Below are 20,797 nucleotides of genomic sequence, written 5' to 3'. Positions count from 1 at the left end.
CTGGATCTCAGCCACTCTTGTTCCTACGAACACTTTGTATCTGCAGGAGTCTGACTGGAGCCAAGTGAGGACTGTTGTGGAATCTGTCCAGAAGACGACGTCACGGATGTTCACAGTCAGCTCTCTTTGCAGTAGTGTGGCCAATTGGGCACCTGTCAGTGCAGCACAGAGCTCTAATCTCGGCACTGATTGCTGTTTCTTTGGAGACACCCTGGATCTGGCAGTTAGGAAAGACACTTCCACACGGCCATGTGCGTTCTCTGCACGCATGTAGGCCACTGAGCCATAAGCTCTCTCTGAAGCATCAGCAAAGATGTGCAGGTCTCGCTGGAGGTTTGGAGTGTCCATCTCAGGGCCCAGATAGCAGCGAGACAGTGAAATCTGAGACAGATGCTGCAACTCCTCCTCCCATGTCAGCCATGGCTTCAGCACATCATCAGGCAGTGACGGGTCATCCCAATCTCTTTGCTTTCCCCATAGTTGCTGCACAAATAATAATAATAATAATAACTTTAATTTATATAGCGCCTTTCAGGGGACCCAAGGCCGCTTTACAAGAGTAACAGTTTAGACACAAACAGTTTAGACAAACAGTCAGAAAAACAGAACAAGTAAACTAGGGGCCGAAAGCCTTGGCGAACAGATGGGACTTGAGGGCCCTTTTGAAGGCGTCCAGAGTGGAGATGTTGCGGATCACCGCAGGGAGAGAGTTCCAGAGGGTGGGGGCTGCCACACTGAAAGCTCTGTCCCCGAAGGTTTGCAGTTTGGTGCGGGTGGTGGCAAGCAGGCCAGAGTCTGAAGACCGCAGGTTCCGGGGAGGGGCATGTGGGCGGAGGAGGTCCGATAGGTACTGGGGGGCATGGGCATGGAGGGACTTGTAGGTGAGGAGGAGGATCTTGTATGAGATGCGGGACTTGACCGGGAGCCAGTGGAGGTAGATGAGGGTGGGGGTGATGTGCTGCCAGGGCTTTGTGTGCGTGAGAACCCTGGCGGCAGAGTTTTGTACATACTGGAGCCTGTCCAGGGTTTTGTTGGGTACCCCGAACAGGACACCATTGCAGTAGTCCAAGCGGGAGGTGACAAATGCATGGACCAGGGTTTCAGCAACAGACTCCGAGAGTGACGGTCGGAGTCTGGCAATGTTCCGGAGATGGAAAAAGGCAGTTTTGGTGACGGACTTGATGTGGGACTCGAAGGAAAGGGTGGAGTCCAGGATGACACCCAGGTTGCGGACTTCAGGAGATGGGGAGATGGAGCAGCCGTCAACCTCGAGGATGAAGTCACCAACCTTCCGGAGCAGCGCCTTGGGTGCCACAACCATGAGCTCTGTCTTCTTGGTGTTGAGTTTGAGGAGATTTGATGACATCCAGGTTTTTATTTCATGCAGGCAGTTGACAAGGGACTGAGGGGGGAACTGGGAGGATGGAGTAGTACTGAGATAGATTTGAGTGTCATCAGCATAGCAGTGGAAGTTCAGTCCATGATGGCGGATGATCTTGCCGAGGGGGAGCATGTAGATGGTGAAGAGGAGGGGGCCAAGCACAGAGCCTTGGGGCACGCCATGATTGACTGGGGCTAGGGGGGAAATAGAGCTGTTGATGGAAACAAACTGTTCCCTGTTATGGAGGTAGGATGAAAACCAGGAGAGGGCGGTGCCAGTGACCCCTAGAAGGTCAGATAGGCGGTTGAGGAGGATGGTATGGGAGACACTGTCAAATGCTGCAGAGACGTCCAGGAGGATGAGGATGCTGAGGCGGCCAGAGTCAGCAGCAATGAGGAGATCGTTGATGATCTTAATGAGGGCGGTCTCCGTGCTGTGTTGGAGTCTGAAGCCGGATTGGAGGGGCTCATAGAGCTCATGGTTGGACATGTGGAGATGGAGTTGGCCGGCGACTACTCTTTCCAGAGTCTTACTGAGGAAGGGGAGGTTGGAGATCGGCCGGTGGTTGTGGAGGTCATCAATGTCCAGGCCAGGCTTTTTGAGGATGGGGGTGACTGAGGCAGTTTTGAAGCTGGTAGGGACAATACCAGATGCCAAAGAAGCGTTGATGATGTCCACCATGTAGGGGCAGAGGGTGGGTAAGCAGTCCTTGACCAGGGCTGTAGGCATGGGGTCCAGGGAGCAGGTGGACGTCTTGGCCGAGCTGACCAACTTGGCCAGTTGGGGAGCATCCACAGGGGAGAAGGAGGAGAGGTCACAAAGGGAGAGGTGCGGTGCTGAGGGGGCGTTGCCAGGTGGCTGAAGTGCGGGTGGAGGGGGAGGGGCTGGTGTCAGGAGCTGCTGGTGGATGGAGTCGACTTTCGCCTGGAAGAAGTCGAGGAATTTGGAGCAGAGATCGGGAGCACCAGAGGGATGGGGGGCGTCAATGGGGCGGAGTAGGCGGTTGATGGTGGAGAACAATGATCGAGGGTTGCTTTGCTGGGCACCGATCAAACGAGAGTAGTATACTGTTTTGGCCTGAGAGAGAGCTTCCTTGTAGGTTTCCACATGGTCACGAAAGGCCAGGAGGTGGACCGTGAGGCCAGTTTTTTTAGAAAGCCTCTCCAGCTGGCGACCAGAGGCCTTCATGCTGCGGAGTTCGGAAGTGAACCAGGGGGCAGGGCGGGTGAAGGAAACAGTCCGGGTTTTGATGTGGGCGAGAGAGTTGAGACTGAGGGATAAGGCAGCGTTGTAGTGGGCTACCAGGCCGTCCACGGTGGAGTCGGAGGGAGCCGAGGCCATGTAGGTAGCTATCAGGTTGGATAGGGCTGGTGCACTCACAGTCTTGATGTTCCTAAACATGATGGTGCGTTTAGGATGCTGCCTGGGCAGGGAGACAGGAACAGTGAAGAGGATGGCGTGATGGTCAGATACAGCCAGGTCCAGACGCTGTAGGTCGGGGGGTGGTGGGCCGGTAGAGCACACCAGGTCCAGTGTGTGGCCTTTGTTGTGGGTGGGACCCTTGACATGTTGCTTGATGCTGAAACAGTCCAGGAGTGACAGGAATTCAGTAGCAAACTTGCAGTTGCTGGAGTCCACATGAATGTTGAAATCGCCAAGCAGGAAAATTGATGGAGACATGGAGAAGAGAGAGGTGAGCAACTCAGAAAGCTCAGACAGGAAGGTAGTGGAGGCTTTAGGTGGGCGGTAGATGAGGGCGACCAGGAGCGGAGCAGACCCAGCCAGTTTGAAGACAACACACTCGAATGAGGAGGTTGTAGGTACTGGGAGCTCTTTGACCAGGATGCCGGCTCGGTGGATAACAGCCAGTCCACCGCCACGACCCAGGAAGCAGGGCTTCCTTCGCACAAGGATCTTAGCCCGCGTCGTGAAGGGGACAATAAAGCCCAGTGGGTCATACAGGCGTGCCAGAACCCGGTACATATTTCTCATGGTGGGTTTGGGTCTATCCAGCATCCCATATTTGTATCTCAAGGTGTCTGAATTGCAAAGCCAGCGGAGTCCCAGGGCGAGCTCTTGTGGGTCCGTGCCTGACTCGTTGAGCCACAACTCACTGTTTTCAGATCTGGCTTCTCTGGGCAGGTGGCTAATGACCTCAGGGGTGTTACTGGCCCACTGGCGTAGTTCAAATCCACCTGTAGCCAGCAATGATGTCAGTTTGTCAACTAGGCGTCGGGCTTCTTCAACAGAGGAGAGACTCTGCAGGAGGTTGTCTACATAGAAGGACCTTTCTATGGAGATACGGACATCCTCACCTTGCTGACTGTGGTCAAATACATGTATCTGCAATGCGAAAGTTGCACAGCAGGGACTGCAGGTGGTGCCAAACGGAAGGACTTGCCATGTGTAGATACGTGGTGGTTCCTCTGTCTTCAGGTCGCGCCACAAGAAGCATAGCAAATGCTTGTCCTCAGGGAGCAGCCTCACCTGGTGAAACATGCCCTTGATATCACTACTGACAGCAATGGTGTGCTCTCTGAATCGCAGCAGTACCCCTAGCAGACTGGAACTTAAAGTGGGGCCAGGCAGCAGCAGCTCATTGAGGTTGTCTCCCTTATATGCAAAAGAGCAATTGAAAACAATCCTGTTTTTTTCGTTGTGGCTTACCATGTGATGTGGTATGAACCAGGACTCGTCTGCTTCGCTAAGCTCCTTCTCTGGCACTTTCACTGCATAGCCTGCTTTTTCCAGCTTTCTGATCTCTGTGCAGTAAGCGGCTGCTCTTTGCGGGTCTCGTAACAAGCATCTCTCCGTGCTGCGGAGGTTGGCTAACACAGCCCCCTTACATGCCTGGAGCTGTGGCATGTTCTTCACCCTGAGGAGGGGAGTGGCGTAGCGCTGGATCCCATCGATGTCTACTCGTATGGTCTTTGCCTCTGTAGCAGAAGGGAGCATCAGTGTCCCCTTAATTACCGGGCCAATCGCAGTGGGCGGGCATCGCATAAATGCGCCAGGGATCCCCTCTGCTCCCTCCTGACGTCAAACGCGTGTCCCGCTTCCGGTTTGCTGGACATCCGCCGCTGTGCAGACTATCTCTGGGCTCCCCTCGTCCTGCACAGGTGATTCACCTGCGGAGCTGTCGGTGAGTCTCGATTGGGTCCTGATTTAAATATACTCGTGTTCTGTTAGTGACAGTGCTTTGCTTGTATAGCTGCCGGTAGCTACGCTACATGCCCTCCTCCCCCCTTCTGGAGCCGACGCACATTGCCTGATCGGTAAGGTGATTTTATTCTGTTAGTTTATATACTTTGTGTTAATTATCCTTTTATTCATTTTTTGCTATCCCGTATTACAGGGGACTTTTGGTTGGGTTCAAGCGGAACGCCGCCAGAGCTGCGGCTACAGCTAACCCTGCGTAAATTAAGGACGCTGCTGTTTTGTGTACCGGTGTTTTGTCTACGGCCTTGGTTCAACTAACTGCGTTGGCCTACCTGATTGGTGTACTCTGACCGGCGCTGTGTCGCCTACAGAGTTTGACGCTGCTGTTATCAGCACTGCGCCCCTGTCTTGTGCTGTTGTTAGCAGCACCCTTGTTTTAATGAACCACCTCTTTTTAGCCTGAGCCATTCACTTCGTGTATTCTGACCAACGGATGTGAAGGCCCACTTTGGCTTTTAGTGTGTATAGATTGGGTTACTGATCACCCCCCGTGGCTGATCAGCCAACCCGAACTATTGTTGTTGTTTTCCTTTTTGCTTATTTTTGTTTTGTTTCCTTTCTTAAGAACCAGAGCCTTTTTATAATTGTGTTCTTTGTCCGAGTAGGAGCTGCTAAGCCAAGGTGGTGGGGTTGGCTTTCCAGGTGGTGGTGTCTCCCTTTGTGTGCTGTGTCGTTTGGTGTGCCCCGGGTTGAGACCCTCACGTGTGGTTGTGTGTGTGAGTGTTGTGTACACGGGTGATCGGGGTGCCTCCTCTTTCGGGATCCTCACCTGCGCTGGTCCACCTCGCCACTGGTAAGCCGCAGTCCTCCTCTTTTTAAATGTATAACGGCTCTCTTAGATTTCGTGTATAAACTGTAAACAGTGCATTGTGTAGCAGAATAAAGATAATTTTGTATTGGAACCACGTCTCCTGCTCATTTGTATAATGAACCTGAGTGTCTTTGGTACCCTGATACAGATCAGGGGAAAGTGAATCTCTAGGTGCAACTCCTAGGGTGGCGTTGTTGTGCGCTGATAAAACAGTTAGTCCGCTTATCGCCACACCTCCAACAGTTGGACTGCTTCCTGATCCTGCCTGGATCTTGTGGAAAGCTTCTCACTCCTGTAGGGAAGGACATCTAGCTGCCACAATCTCTCTACACTCTGCAGAAGCTCAGACTCAGGTGAGAGGGTGGATATGTTTAGACATTGTTGTGCTGTTGACTGCTGCTTGATGTGCTTGGTTGGTCCCTGAAGCGTCCAGCGCAACCTTGTCTTCACTGCCGTTGGCCCGCCTGGAGGTCCTAGACGCACCGGCTCTACTGGAGTGATGAGGTGGGGGTAGTCTGACCCTATTAACAACAGAGGTTGCACTCTGTCTAGTGCCTGGAGAGGAAGGCCTCTTAGGTGTTTGTGTTTCTTCAAAAGCGCATTTATTGGGTATGTGTGCTCAGCCAGACCCAGTTGATCAGCAGTAAATGCTCTGTGTATCTTGAAGGACTTCTGTGGCTGGTCGGCTGGGGAGATGGAGAAAGACACAGCAGCGCCCTGCAGAAGCCTGACATCCTGCCGAACAGTTCTGAGAACCAAATCCTCTGGCTCACCAGATAGCTTAAGTCTCTGCGTGGCTGCTGGAAGGAGAATGGTCCGCTCCGACCCATCATCCAGGATGGCATGTGTCTCTAAGGTGTGCTCACCATTGCGCAGCAACACCTTACTTACTTTGAGTAGGACTTGGCTGCACCCGGACCGTCTGTCCAAGTACAGTACGTCATTGGTTGTGCTGACAAGGCAGGACGTATTCTCAGCTGCAGGTTTTATATTCACATCATGCAGAACTTGCAGATGCTTCCCCTTACACTTCTGACACGTAAATTTCAGGCGGCACTGTGCAGCCTGGTGCGAGCGGCCGCATCTCCAGCATCTTTTGTTGATCTTGATCCAGGCTGTTTTTTGTTCCACTGTCAGCTGTGCAAAGCTTACACACTGGTCGAGAAAGTGCTGCGTGTTTAAGCAGTAGTGGCAGTCTGGCGTCCTATCTGGCTAAGTATGTCCACTTAGGGGTGGCTTCACTGCTGCTGGTGAGCTCTCAGGCTGGTCTGTAGTGTGCAGGATGCTGGTGCTCCTGCCACTCTTGCTCCTGTCGCAGTAATTCTCTGGCCGTGGTCCTGATTTGCTCTTATCCTCTCTGTACAGTGAATCGTACACAGTCTCTTGAATCTTCAGCTCATAGTCGAGCCAGTCTGAAAAGTGGAAGAGGTTGGGGATGATAACACGCATGGGGTACAGGAACCTCTTGAACTGAGCACGCATATCCTGAGGCAGCTTGGACAACAGCCATGTCACATGTGACCCACAGTGAAGCTCAGTATGTCCACTGTCCCCAAGCTGATCTAACATACCAACAAGTGCTCTCAATCGCAGTGCAAACTGCTTGAACCCACAGGTGTCTCCACGTGCGATGTTCGGGGCATCCATCAGGTCAGCGATTTTTCTGAGAGCTAACTGGTGCGGCTGGCCATAGTTTTTAATGAGGCTAGCCATCGTGTCAGTGTAGGGCTGCAACGAGTTGGTGTAGGAGTCCGCTATGAGCAGTGCCTCCTCATACTTCAGGTGGTCCACCAGGATCTGATATTTAAAGCTCTCTGTAGCATCCTCAGGCAGCAGGTTCTCCAGGGCAACCTTAAGCCGAGCAAACTCCCTAGAATCTCCTTTAGTGAATACAGGGATTTTGGGCGTAGGACCGCGGTACACAGTCTCCTTGTGGTGGGAGGGTAACGGCTTGCTGGGCAGTGACTCCCTCCTTGGTGGGGTATAAGGTTCACAATACTCTGGTGTATGCATCCGGGAAACAGGATAAACTGGCTCTGGGCCACAGAAAGACTGCACCTGACGTCTCGTCCACATGTCTCTCAGCGGCATTGTGAGCTCTGACACAAGGTCCTGTGGTGGTGGTTGTGGCTGGTAAACAACATATTCTGTTACAGGGGGTGGTGGCGGTGGCCAGTCATCATTATCCACTGGAGGCAGAGTGTGACTGCTAGCTTGCACAGGTGAGGGGAATGAGAGAGGGCGGTACGTGTTATCAGCCTGCACGACGTGCTGCTGAGGGGGCTCAGACGTCTGTGAAAGAGAGGGGGCTCTTTGTGGCGGCAGTGGTGGGTCAGGTGTGTATGTCCGACATCTGTTGCTGCAACCTGTGATTGTCTTCCATCAGCCTGTGGAGGGCTTCAAGGATCCCTGGCGCCGTTTCTGCTGCAGTCCTCCGTCGATGAGAGGCAGGCGTACTCTGGAAAGTGTGTCTGTATACTCAGGCTGGAAGGGATATTGAGCTGCCGCTCCCTGCGCAGCACTCCAATCCTCATCTAGCCGGGGAGATGTGAGAGGCGTCATCCTGGCGTTTCTCTCCGGAAAATTCTCCTCGCTGTAGTAAGGCCGCTGCTGTACTGGCATGGAGACAGCGTAATCTTCCATCCAGGCTGGTGGCCGTGTCTCTCGGCGGGGACGGGCGTCTGCAGGACGTGAAGTCCTCTGCTGATATGGAAACATCTTTAATCAATCCCACGGTGACCACTCTGATCCGGCTCGAAGGACCATTTGTTGTATTGACTGGGAAAGGACTGTATATTTTTACTGTGGTTCATTAAAAGTTGTGGCCACCAGGGGGCATTGTTCAGAATGCACTCCAGACAAGATGTTCCTTTTGAGAAGTTTACTGACAATCGTCAAACAAGCAATTGTGTGTGTTTTGGTTGTTTGCACGCACACAGTCTTGAGAGTCAAACTCCGAACAGCAACATAAACTAATCTATTTACAGACACGGCCGTCATTGCGCGCCGCCTAGCTCGTTCAAGCCTTTTCACTTCCTTCACGCTGTTAATATTAGTCCGCAAGCAGCTGACTGCCGTCCTCTTCCGCAACGGGCGTAGTGCGGTTCCTGCTCCGCTGCTTCTCCGAAACCCGTCTGAGGTCGTCCTTCGTCACAGGCTCTGAGTACCGATGTGTCGGGCCCAGGAGGCCTGATTGACCAACGCTGCCTCCAGCGCACACAGCGAGCCCGTGAGAGTGTCCCTTCGTGGTTGCCAATTCTGTGGAGGATGAATCTCACCCCATCGGGAGGAGGCCAGACCACACGTGTCCAGCTGCTTCCTACAGTGGACATGCTGCGATAATAACTCCACCAAAACTGGTTTACAGTTAAATTCTGTCCATTCCCCCGGGGCGTAACTAACAGAGAGAAAAAAGGCTTTCTAGATCCCGCCCTCACAGCCGTTCGAAACTCCTCCCCTTCCATTTATCCCAATTCCTATTGGCTAACTTCCAGGAGTGTATTAGCCTGTCTGTCTCTCTGTCTGTCCCTGAGCTTACAAACACATTCAATGTCTGTCTGGTATTGCTCAAACCCTCTATGATAATCCTTCAGTATGGAAGATAAACTTCTGGATCTTTGGCAAAAGCTTCATGTCTCAAATTCTGCCTGGAGCTACTAATCCTAAAACATTTTATGCTTATCTTAACTGTGCATTTCCAAAACACTTATGTTTATGACTAATTATGAATTATGAATTATTAAACACTTTTATTATATCTACTGAACACAGTTCTATGGTCAAATTTCTTACACGACCTGCATCTCGTGAGTTAAAGGGAAAATACACCTAAATTGTGCGTAAAGTGTCTTTATTCTTTGATTTGAGGGTTGCTGGAAGTGAATAATACCTGACTGACAGTCAATTAAGATATTTTACGAAATAAAAACTCTGAACTGAATTTATACCTTCAAATGGCACATTTTTGAAATTTTGAAGGTGCTATAAAAATGTTTTTCTCAATAATTCTATACAATGTAATCAAGGCATTGTTGACATAATTGTTAATAGTCATTTGAAATTTTTCATAACAATAAATAACCACAAAGAAATAAGAATAAAATTGAATATGATTGTCTGATTTATGTTTGTTTTTTGTTCAAAAAAATCAAAGAAAACACTTTGAATCTGTAGACTACTGCCTAATAGTCTTATTATTGCCATTTGATGACAGTTGCTCATATACTATCAAAAAGTGCCCCCAATTTTTTTTAAATGCCCCTGGATTTCAGTCAGTGGGGGCAAAAATTGCCCCCTAAAAATATGTAAATTTCTTACCCTGACCTGTTGTTGGAGCGGTCTGTCAAGATTCCTGACTTTACAGACAACCGTCGCCCCGAGGTTACGGACCCCAACAAGTCCTCCCAGGAGAGCAGCGAGGCGAGAAGGTCCTTCTCTCACCCAGTTTGTCTCCTCAATGAGCGCATCAGCAGATGTCCTGGCCTTATCGCAGATTGAGATCAAGCTCGCTGACATCCCTGAAGGCAAAAACATGACCTTCAAGTGGAGAGGAAAGCCTGTTTGTCCGTCACCTCACAGAGAAGGAAATCGCAGCAGAGGAGGGTGTGAATCTGGCGGAGCTCCGTGACCCCCAGCATGACAAGGACAGTGATTAACCCCTGCTGGGTCATCGTCCTCGGTGTGTGCACCCATCTGGGTTGTGTGCCCATCGCCAACGCCGGAGACTTCGGAGGCTACGACTGTCCGTGCCATGGCTCCCACTACGATGCTTCAGGAAGGATAAGAAAGGGACCTGCTCCTCTAAACCTAGAGGTTCCCTTCTATGAGTTCACTGAGGACGTAGTCATAGTGGGATAAATACTGGAGATCTGTCTCAGTTCCTCCCTGTAACATGTATCTTTTAGATGGCTCCGTGTGAGAGTGACATAAAATAAAACTATGATTGAGCTATTGACTTTTCCCTCGTAACAAAGTGAGTTGTTTTTCTTTGATTGATCTGCATCACTTAGCTTGATGTCTTTTGATTCGCAGACATTTTATTTGTTTTAATCTCTATGGATTTCTTTCATTCCGCACTATTTTTTAGCATTTAGTATTTTCCAAACAGCATTATGTAACAATGTATGAGGGCCGGGTGTGATCAGGTCCAACCCCTTTGCTGCCGCACCAATCCTGATATATTGTGTTGGAGCTGTGTGATGAAGTCAAAGGTGGGGCCTGTTTCATGGTGACCTAAAGTTGAGCTGGTAAAAGTGCTCATACACATGAACAGGCCTGGGGATCGAGATCAGGATGTTGTTGGTTTGTAACTCCAAAGAATGTGTAGATTGCTTTTTCTAAGGACCTTTTTTTATCCTTTTGATGAGTTTGTGTCAGACAAGATGACAATTGTATACCAGTAATGGCAGCAGCAAAGAGTGAAAACTGCCAAGTAAGATAAAGAACTATTGAGTCACTCTCCAGTCACTGATGGATTTAATCCTGACGAACAAAGTGTGCTATGTACAACTATGAACCAGTGAAATACACAAACCTTTTTATTGATGAAATCATTTGAATACAATATACTGTGCACAGATGCAGGTAAAACCATCGTCTTAAACTTACATTACCATCAAATCAATCATCAATATAATCATCAAAACTATTTCAAACTGTACAGTTGGCGCTCATTTAGTGAATAACTTTTTGAATTGAAATCAGTGGCGTTGAACCGCGGTTAATCATGTGTAACTTCAGAGGTGACTCGTGCTGAAAGCTTTTATCACAAACTGAAACTTTACTGCAACCAGAACAGCGAAAGGGGATCGTTTCCTTTGTGGGTTCTCATGTGTCTCTGTAAATTTGAACGCTGGTTAAAATATGTCTTACAGACTGAGCACCTGAAAGGTTTTTCTCCTGTGTGGGTTCTCACGTGTATCTGTAAATGTGAACGCTGGTTAAAAGATTTCTTACAGACTGAGCAGCTGAAAGGTTTTTCTCCTGTGTGGGTTCTCATGTGGCTCTGTAAATGTGAACGCTGGTTAAAAGATTTCTTACAGACTAAGCAGCTGAAAGGTTTTTCTCCTGTGTGGGTTCTCATGTGTGTCTCTAAAGTTGAACGAATGTTAAAAGATTTCTTACAGACTGAGCAGCTGAAAGGTTTTTCTCCTGTGTGGGTTCTCATGTGTATCTGTAAAGTTGAATGCTGGTTAAAAGATTTCTGACAGACTGAGCAGCTGAAAGGTTTTTCTCCTGTGTGGGTTCTCACGTGTATCTGTAAATGTGAACGGTCGTTAAATGATTTCTGACAGACTGAGCAGTTGAAAGGTTTTTGTCCTGTGTGGGTTCTCATGTGTATCTGTAAATGTGAACGGTCGTTAAATGATTTCTGGCAGACTGAGCAGTTGAAAGGTTTTTCTCCTGTGTGGGTTATCATGTGTTTCTGTAAAGTTGAATGCCGGTTAAAAGATTTCTTACAGACTGAGCAGCTGAAAGGTTTTTCTCCTGTGTGGGTTATCATGTGTATCTTCAGATGTTGTCTCTTGCCAAATGTTTTCTCACACTCAGAGCATCTAAAACGTTTCTCACCAGCGCTACATCTTGAATCACTGACACGGACTTCATCAGGTCTCACATAGTTTAAACCTGACTGAGGTTCTCTGGTCTTCTTGCATTCACCACCCTCATCAGTGCCAGAAGAGTCTCCAGTCTTCTCATCAGTATCTGGTTTTGGATATCTATCTGGATCCAAGTTCCTGTCTGGTTCTGGTCCTCCACAGTCCTCTCCATCAGCTTCTGTTCCCATCTGTTCAGTTTGTCTTTGATGAAGCTGTGAGGACTGAGCTTCCTCTTCTTCATCTTCACTCTTCACAGGAGTGAATGAGAACTTGACATCAGCCTCCTCCAGACCTTGAAGCTGCTCTCCTTCCTGACTGATGCAGTGTTCCTCCTGTTCTTCTTTAATGTGTGAGGGCACTGGGTCCTCCTGTTCTTCTTTAATGTGTGAGGGCTCTGGGTCCTCCTGTTCTTCTTTAATGTGTGAGGGCTCTGGGTCCTCCTGTTCTTCTTTAATGTGTGAGGGCTCTGGGTCCTCCTGGTCCAGACTGGAGCTCCACTCCTGCTGCTCAGAGGGACACTCTTCTTTAACCACCAACAGCTGCTGGACGTCTGCAGGAAAAAAGTAAACACACACAGAGGCGTTACAAAGACATTTTAGAATTGAGCAAATAGTCTCCTGGACATACACTTCCAGAGTATCAACAGAACCAGATAATACAATAATGTAATCAACTTATGTGACCATGAACATATGAACCATTTTAAGCTGCCAAATCCATGTGGTGTTATCAAAGAGAACACACTTGTACTTTAAGTTGAAATATTTCCTGTCATCTAGAACCTGTGAGAACAAATCAGCATACCTGCAAACTCATAAGAGGTGAAAGCGCGCGAGCGCCTCACCCGGAGATTCAAACCTTTGCTCTGTGACACACGCAACACTAAATGAGCACACACACACAATACTGTTATGTTCAAAATTTCTCAAACAAAAGGTAAAGGAAAAAGCCCCCCTCCTTGTTCCAGAGGAGAAGAAGCATGCAGAGGAGAAGAGGCAGAGAAGAGGCTCTGCCTCGTTGCCTCCATTCACAAAGCCGTACTTAAACAACTGACTGACGCATTACCACCACCATGTGGTGGGAAGCTATATTGTAACTGAGCGTCTCATGGACACCAGTAATATCTCTGGTGTCTTCAATTGATAACCTATGCGGTCCCACGGCCCTCAGGTGCAAAACTGAAAGTTTTTCGCGGCCCTCTAGGTGGCGCTCGCGGCCCAATCATGGGTTAAGAATCACTGCCTTAGCCCATCGATCAGCTCAGTGATTGGCTGAACCCGTCGGACTTCAGTCGGCCACTTCCTTGACCAATTCACCCCCCTTCTTGAAGGCTGTGCTCAGAAACTCCAGCAACATCCCTCTCTCTGACTTTATGGCGGTGTCATAAATTCTCTGGTTTCTCTCACAGTGCACAACATATTCAGTAACTCTCCCTTTAGTTGAAACCTTCAAGTAAACATATTGTTACACATAATATCCATCGCTAGGAGCGCTTTAAAACTTAAATTCCTCACAATACTTATACGTTTAATACCTGTAAATACCGTTAGCATATTTCTACAGTAGCGAGAACCATCGCCTATACAAAATAAAGTGATTCGTTTTCATTGAACCCTGTTACTGGATGGCTTCATATTAACTTCCACTGTTACTGTAAAGCCGTTCTACAGTTACTGTATAAGCTGTTCCGGTTTAATGTTAATGAGTGACCGCGTGGACTGAACCGGAACACGGAGGAGGATTCATGTTTCATCACGTTACGTTTTTTTCCTCCTAAATCTTGATAATGAGCGTTAGCCGTCGACAGTTCCGCATACAGTGGGACGTTAACTTAACCCAACAAGTCTGAACGGTAACGGAACTTAAACTTTAACGGAGGGAAATGAAGACGATGTAGTCATCTTAACGCTGATTGGCCAAGACGCGACACGTCACATTAAATATGTTTTATTGCGAAGATCACGACATCACCTTTTCTCGTCTCACTACAATCTGAGAAACGCTGGCTGGCCAGTTATCTTTCTGATGTCGATCATGTTTTATATGGCATTGTCTGGTGTTATTTATCCTTTGTAATATGTTTTGTCTGCTGTGTACTGTGTTGTTCTGGACTGTGTAGTCTGTGTGAGTTTTTGGGTGGCAAGAGTCTCCCCACTGGGGATTAATAAAGTGTTCTAATCTAGACGACTCACGTGGATGATATATTTTGATTCAAAACGGCTTATTTCGCCGAAAAGCGACACGTTTGCAGGTATTAAATCAGGAGAAGACGAAAACGACGAATTGCAACCGAGTCTCACTCCAAACTACATTAGAAGTTATCAGCCGGAGCATGAACAGTGTTTGAGAACTGAGAGAAGAAATAAAGTGAACCCACGTGCTCTTTGTATCCGGACTTCCGGGTTGAGAACAGCGTCCAGAAGTTCCCGTTGTCGCTTATTCTCCTCTTTTGAACGAGAGAGTTCCTCCTCGTACTCTGCCATCGTTCTTTCAAACAGACCAAATATCTCTTCACCAGCCGCAGTTAGTCGCTGGTTGACTAAATATCTCAGCATTTCTAGTTTAGACATTTTCACCAAAACACAGAAAGCTTTCCTCCAGACGAACTCCGTTATAGGCTACCAGGAGATGATTCCTCTTCTTCTTCTTCTTCTTCTTCTTATTCTTCTTCTTCTTTCACCTTAATGGCGGACTACAAACCACCGTTTAAGGCGCCACCTACTGGACCGGAGTGTGTAACATCATGACTTTATGACAGTTATCATTTAAACACAATGTTATTTATAAATAAAATGAAAAAATTAGAAATAAACTTCATATTGAAGTTATATTCTGGATATTAAACCCGTTCCATTCACATATTAAATAAAGCCCTTTTAAACTGAACTTGTTTGTCCCCTGTCTCTAACAGTCCTTTGATGCTCCACTCCCTTCCTGTATCTACCACTCTGTTCTTCAGTCTTTCTCTTTCCACCCTGAACTTCTTCCACTCTATCAGCACATCTTCAACAGTTTCTTTATAGTTGCATATCTCACATTTATCCCACTCTGTCTTTTTCATGATATGTATAACGTGTCATTGAGTCCTGTATGTCCGAACCTTAATCTGAAAGTAACATCTTCTTTTCTACTTTTACTTCCATCACATCTCACTCTGACTGATGTCTGAATTTTGTTGGAATTTCTATCCTCATTGTCATTATTCCAAATTTCCTGCCAAGATGTCCCATCCAAAGCTTTTACCAGAGAATGTCGAGTACTCCCAACCATTGTACAGGACAGTCGATGCTATATTTCCGTTAAGTCCACCCTGAATACTAATCCAGTGTGATAGTGTTAACTCAGTTCTCCTCACATGTAATGGCAGTTCCCTGGATTTCACCAGCAATGCATTAGTGGGTGTGGTTTTGACTCGGGAGATGAGTCAGAGGAGAACCATCCAGAAAAAGAGGTGAACAGATAAAAGTCCATTCAGACAGGTTCTACGAGGAACATCCGGTTCCGCTGCAACTTGGTGGGTAACAAAAGCCCTTAAACTAATAAAATAGTATATCATTACTCCATCTTCAGTTACCTTCCATCTGGTCCATATGGAACAGTTGTGGGTCATGGAACGAGACGACTCAAGTGATTGTTTTCCAACATTTATTTGTTGAAGACAAAATATCACCAATGAAATGCCTTCTGATCGTTTTCTTCCCCTCTGCTCCCTCAGCAACGTGTGATTTAATTCCTTTTCTTCAAATACACACTGATTGTAACAAGACTGTTTTATGAAGGCCTGAATATTCTTTTCAGGTGTTAAAACGTGTATATTTGATTAGAAATTGAATGAAAGAATTCATAATTGGAGGTAAAATTGAGGAAACAATGTAAAGCTTTATTGTAATTATCTCTAACAGCAATATTGCATCTGCACTTCCAATCAGGCATCATTCAGATGAATAAAAATGTACAATATGAAATTACCAATTGTACAATCAGAATAAAAGAGGGTAAATCATGAGATATATTGCAAGAGCATACAAATTGCATTTAGCCCCTTTATATTTTTCCAATTTTTACATTATGCCATTGTTACAAAACAATGCCATACCGCTTTGAATACATGATTTATTATTATTATTTTTTTATGTAGATAAAGATATAGCTACGTAAAAACCTGACATGTTGAAGAGACTTACGTGCAGTGTGTAAGCGTCACCCGTCACCATGGTTACAGAGGCTGCGTTGAGCTGAGCGTTGTGGCGCGGTGTATCATGGGAAAATAACTGTTTGCAAATCAGTTCCAGCGTTGGTGAAAAAGACGAACACAACAACGAGACTTTTCTTCCAATATACGCAAAACGGTGGGTTACGAAATGTTCCCAGTTCGTTCAGATATAGCAGGAGACACAGCACACATGCACTGTGGAGTTAGCTTGCATACTACTTCGTATTAAACCTTCGCAGCACGTCAGATAATATTCAAGCTAAGTTTGCTAGCCTACGCTAGCTGTTAGTTTCCTTTGAGTGCTAATGTTAGCCTCCACTTTGCTAACTGTTAAAACGAGCTGTTGAAATGAGCATCGGCTAACAATAGCGTGAGTAAGTTATGTTTGAGTTACTAAAACGTTGCATGTGTTTGTTTGACATTAGATAACCGACACAACTCACACATAACTTATGTAAAACATTGTCATGTGTTGTGTTCTCAGGCTAGCAATGTCTGGAGGGAGGATGCCGAGCTGTCCTGCCTCTGTTACCAATGGCTTCAGCTCGACCCCTGTCAAAACAACCCAGGGGAAAGCCTTCAACACACCGAAGGGCTTTGACGACGGCGTCGAGGAAGACACCTTCTCTCTGCTTTCTCCCATCTATCACGACAGTTTTGACAGTGATGAAGAGCTGGAGTCCAGCCCGGCCCTGCAGACTTCACCCAGACAGAGCGACACCTCCAGACTCAGCATTTCTCCAGTCAGGTGCTGCGGACTTCTTCAAGCTTAAGATACTTCACGAATCGTGTTAAAGGCCAAAGACTGCATGATTCAGGCAGATAAAATGTAAGTGTACAGTAGGATATGTATTCATTTTACACCTGTTTTTCTTTTAGATGTGAGCTACCAAGAACACCTTCAGTGCAGATGTTGAATGGTGTGCAGATGTTGAATGGTGTGAAGCCAGCAGCTGTACCTTCTCTCAGTGCATGGGAAATGTGGCTGGTGAACAAAGCCAAAGAACATCGTTTCAAATTGGAAAAACAAGCAGAGGAGGCAAGCCACAGTTAATGATCATTTTTATCACTGTATAACTGCAGCAGTTGTTACTTTCCTTACGTCCCTTTGCTTTTTGTATGTTTTGTGGTTTCCATACGGCTAGCCATAGTGGTGTCACGGATCGATCCGTGATCCGTTCGGATCACCCCTCACGGTTCGGATCACCCCTCACGGTTCGGATCACCCCTCACGGTTCGGATCACTCGTGAACCGCGGATCATCATAGAATAGAATAGAATAGAGAATAGAAATGTACTTTATTTATCCCCAAGGGGAAATTTGTCTGTGGCAGCAGCAAACAGGGTTACACAAAAAAATAAAATATTGGGTATGGAAAATGCACACTATATACAATATAATAAAATAACAGAGCACGACCTATTCAATTTAAGAAACAAAGTAATAAAAATACACAGTATATGCACTGAATATAATTGTATTAAATTAACTAAGTAGGAAAAAAAAATAATAATAAACTAAACAAAACAGTAGTGCACAAGATCACCAACAGCAGCAACAACAGTGTATCAGTGTTACAGTCTTGTGTTTGACTTGGCCAGAGGTGATTTATTATACAGTGATATTGCAGAGGGCAGGCATGTTCTCCTGTATCTATCCTTGTAACAGCTGAATCAGTCTGTTGGAGAAAGTGCTCCAACATCATAGTGTGTAATAAAGTTCTACTGCTGCTGTTCCTTTTCAAGTAACAAGTCCCTGACAAGTCAGTGAACAGATATAAAGCAGTAGTGTAGGAGCAGGTTAGAAGCATTTAACGGTGAAGTCATGGCGAGCGGAGGAACGTCAGAAGCTGCGGCGTCATTTAAGTCGCAAGTTTTAAGTTGGGAACATTTTGTCTTCCCTGTAACGTATAATGACGGATGAGGGTGGTGGAAGAAACCGTTATGGTATGTCGGCGTTATTTAAAGAGAGACACACGACAACGGCAAAACATCGGGCATGTCCACACATATGAAGAGCCACCATCCCGTCTGTCAGCGACGGGGACACTCCGTTGTCGAAAACAAAGGATTTCTAAATCTGGTTAAAATGCTTGAGCCACGCTACGAAATCCACTCACGCACCCACTTCAGTGTGAAGCTGTTCCAGATGTCTATGAGAAGGAAAAGACTGTAGAGACTGCTTTCACCACGGCGGAGTGATTCTTAGTCCGGCGCTGTAGACACGCCCCCTCTGTGAGCGTCACACAGACACACACCTGGGGCAGGTGCTGTAGACACGCCCCCTCTGTGAGAGTCACACAGACACACACACCTGGTTCAGGTGCTGACAGAAGCATCAGAGTGAAGCTAGACAGGCCCAATAATATTCCAGTCAACACAGAAAGGTCGACCCTCTCCCCAGACAATGGAGATATTCTCATCTTTTTGAAAATAATGTCACAGTAATGTAACATTATTGTGTATTTGAATGGCATAACCTGACAGGAAGTAAACATAGACCTAAGGTGTTGCTGAGCAGTTCAGTTCAGTGTAAACAGTGGAAGCTCACTGGCTGTTTCTTTCTTTCAGTATTGATCAAAGGACGAGGATATCAACATACCTCATGTTGCACTTAAACTTAACAGAATTCTTGAATATATTGTTTTTATTTATTTATTTCATTTTGTTTCAAATTGGACATCTTCAATATTTTCTATGCTTAAAGTATTCTTGAGGTTCTTTAATTAATAAATGGAAAGCAAAGTTATATTTGTCTCCTCCCCTTTTCTTTGTTGATCCGAAAAATGATCCGAACCGTGACTCCTGAACCGTGATCCGAACCGAACCGTGAGGTTTGTGATCCGTTACACCCCTAGCTAGCCATAGTTTTTTCCTTTTCATCAAATATAATATATATATATATTATTTGTATTATTCTTACTCCCAAACATGCATGCTTTTTGCGTTTGGTCTGAATTGCAGAGTTGTAAAACGTTTTGCATCCTATTATTTAAAAATTAGGAGCAGTTACGGAAAGAAAGAAAAGAACAAGAAGAAAGGGAGCGAGAACACAAAAAGATTGTCATGGAAGAGAAGATCCAAGACTGGCTGAAGATGAAAACAGAACAGGTAGGCCCCTGCTACTTTAAATGCATTACACAGTAATGCTACACTATCAAATGCTGACATGTCTGTCACTGGTTTGCTTCATGCGATCCCAGGAGAAGCATGAGCAACTAATCAAACTGAGCAAGGAGGAGGAGGCGCTACAGAGGCAGCAGGAGAAACGGAGGGAGACTGAACAGAAAGCTCAACAAAAGTACAAAGTCTGGCTGCAGAAGAAGAACCAAGAGAAAATAGAATTGGAGAAGAAGAACAAAGTAATGTGGATCTTTTTATTCTTAAGCTGTTCTGTTAAATGTTAAATTTGTGACGAGCAGAAACAGACATATTCTGATCCCTTTATCTTGACAGGAGGCAGCTGCCCTGAAGGAGGAGCAGGAGAAAGAGCGCCACAAGAGGGCAGAGGACAAGTTTAAGGACTGGCTGGAAAAAGCCAATGAAAAAAGCAGAGCAGATCCCAAATCACCTTGCTACCCAACAAGTAAGGTCATCTGGGAATTATTAACTCGGCTTTATTAAGTTTAGACTAACTTACACCACATAATAGATAGCAGCAATAATATGTTTAATGTTGGCCTTAGACATGCATCAGCTTATTTATTTAATTTGCCCAGCTGATATTTCTTATCTATCAGTATTCTATTACATTCATTTTTTTTTCCAGGTCCCTACGACAAATCCTACTCATCACCCAGCTTCTACAATCCGATCCCCTGGAAGCCGATTCATGTCCCTCCTCAGGAAATAACACAGAATAAGACATCTGTCAAGAAACCTCAGAAACAACTAAAATGGCAACAAAGCCCCAGCACCGCTTTAAGACTGAGGAACTCTGCCAGTGCAGCGCAGAGAAGATGACACAGCAGTCTGTGACTGATGCGGTAGCTTAGTTATGGCCACTCGTCCTCTCCACCACAGCTCCTGAGCTGAGACTCTGTCCTCTAATATCAATATGGTAACGTCGCTACCATATCTATATTTTAGTTTGCGCTATATTTTGGGGATTTTAAAATGAATTTACAAAGATGATTATAATTTGATGAAGTCAGCTTTCATACTATGATAAAGTTTAGTATAAATGTTGTCATGGCTAGACACTAAAAAGCCTGGAGTTTATTTTGTTTTATTCTGTACATATAATCAATTTACTATTTGGATAAAAAGGCGTTATCCAAGTTATTCGTCCCTGTTGTGCTTGTCTCATTTGTTCCATCACTAAACGGTCAACTAATCCACATTTCTTTGCATTTAATAAGGCATCAGCCACAAACACCCACACAACAGGAAGAAGGTGGCTGGTGGTCACAGCCAAAGATAGACCCAGCTCGGTCAAGTGCCCCTCACACTCACACATTGTTCTGTGTTCAGCTGTGCCTTGTTCTTCTGTGGGCTGAGATGACGACAGAACAAGTGAGGGGGTGGAAAGAGAGAGAGAGACTGATTCAGAGCAGTAAGCTCATTCTGTGTTA

The 20,797-nt window shown here is 46.3% G+C and overlaps 1 protein-coding gene and 1 pseudogene across 2 annotated transcripts; both read left to right on the top strand.

The window, feature by feature from the left end:
- Positions 1-7,642: 7,642 nt before the first annotated feature.
- Positions 7,643-10,268, top strand: LOC306784991 (cytochrome b-c1 complex subunit Rieske, mitochondrial-like; annotated as a pseudogene). The gene is made up of 4 exons: positions 7,643-7,655; positions 7,798-7,876; positions 8,011-8,146; positions 9,747-10,268. The product of its transcript is annotated as a cytochrome b-c1 complex subunit Rieske, mitochondrial-like (transcript).
- Positions 10,269-16,285: 6,017 nt separating this feature from the next.
- ccdc34 (coiled-coil domain containing 34) lies at positions 16,286-20,480 on the top strand. The gene is made up of 7 exons (XM_079273576.1): positions 16,286-16,359; positions 16,708-16,971; positions 17,103-17,262; positions 19,227-19,334; positions 19,427-19,585; positions 19,680-19,809; positions 19,993-20,480. Exons 2-7 carry the CDS (start codon positions 16,715-16,717, stop codon positions 20,184-20,186), a joined length of 1,008 nt encoding a protein of 335 aa, XP_079129702.1. The 5' UTR covers positions 16,286-16,359; positions 16,708-16,714; the 3' UTR covers positions 20,187-20,480.
- The last annotated feature ends 317 nt before the right edge of the window (positions 20,481-20,797 follow it).

Source organism: Melanostigma gelatinosum (genome assembly GCF_949748355.1).
Source record: "Melanostigma gelatinosum genome assembly, chromosome: 1".
Classification (NCBI taxonomy): Eukaryota; Metazoa; Chordata; class Actinopteri; order Perciformes; family Zoarcidae; genus Melanostigma; species Melanostigma gelatinosum.
This window is presented reverse-complemented; position numbering and strand designations above follow the sequence as displayed.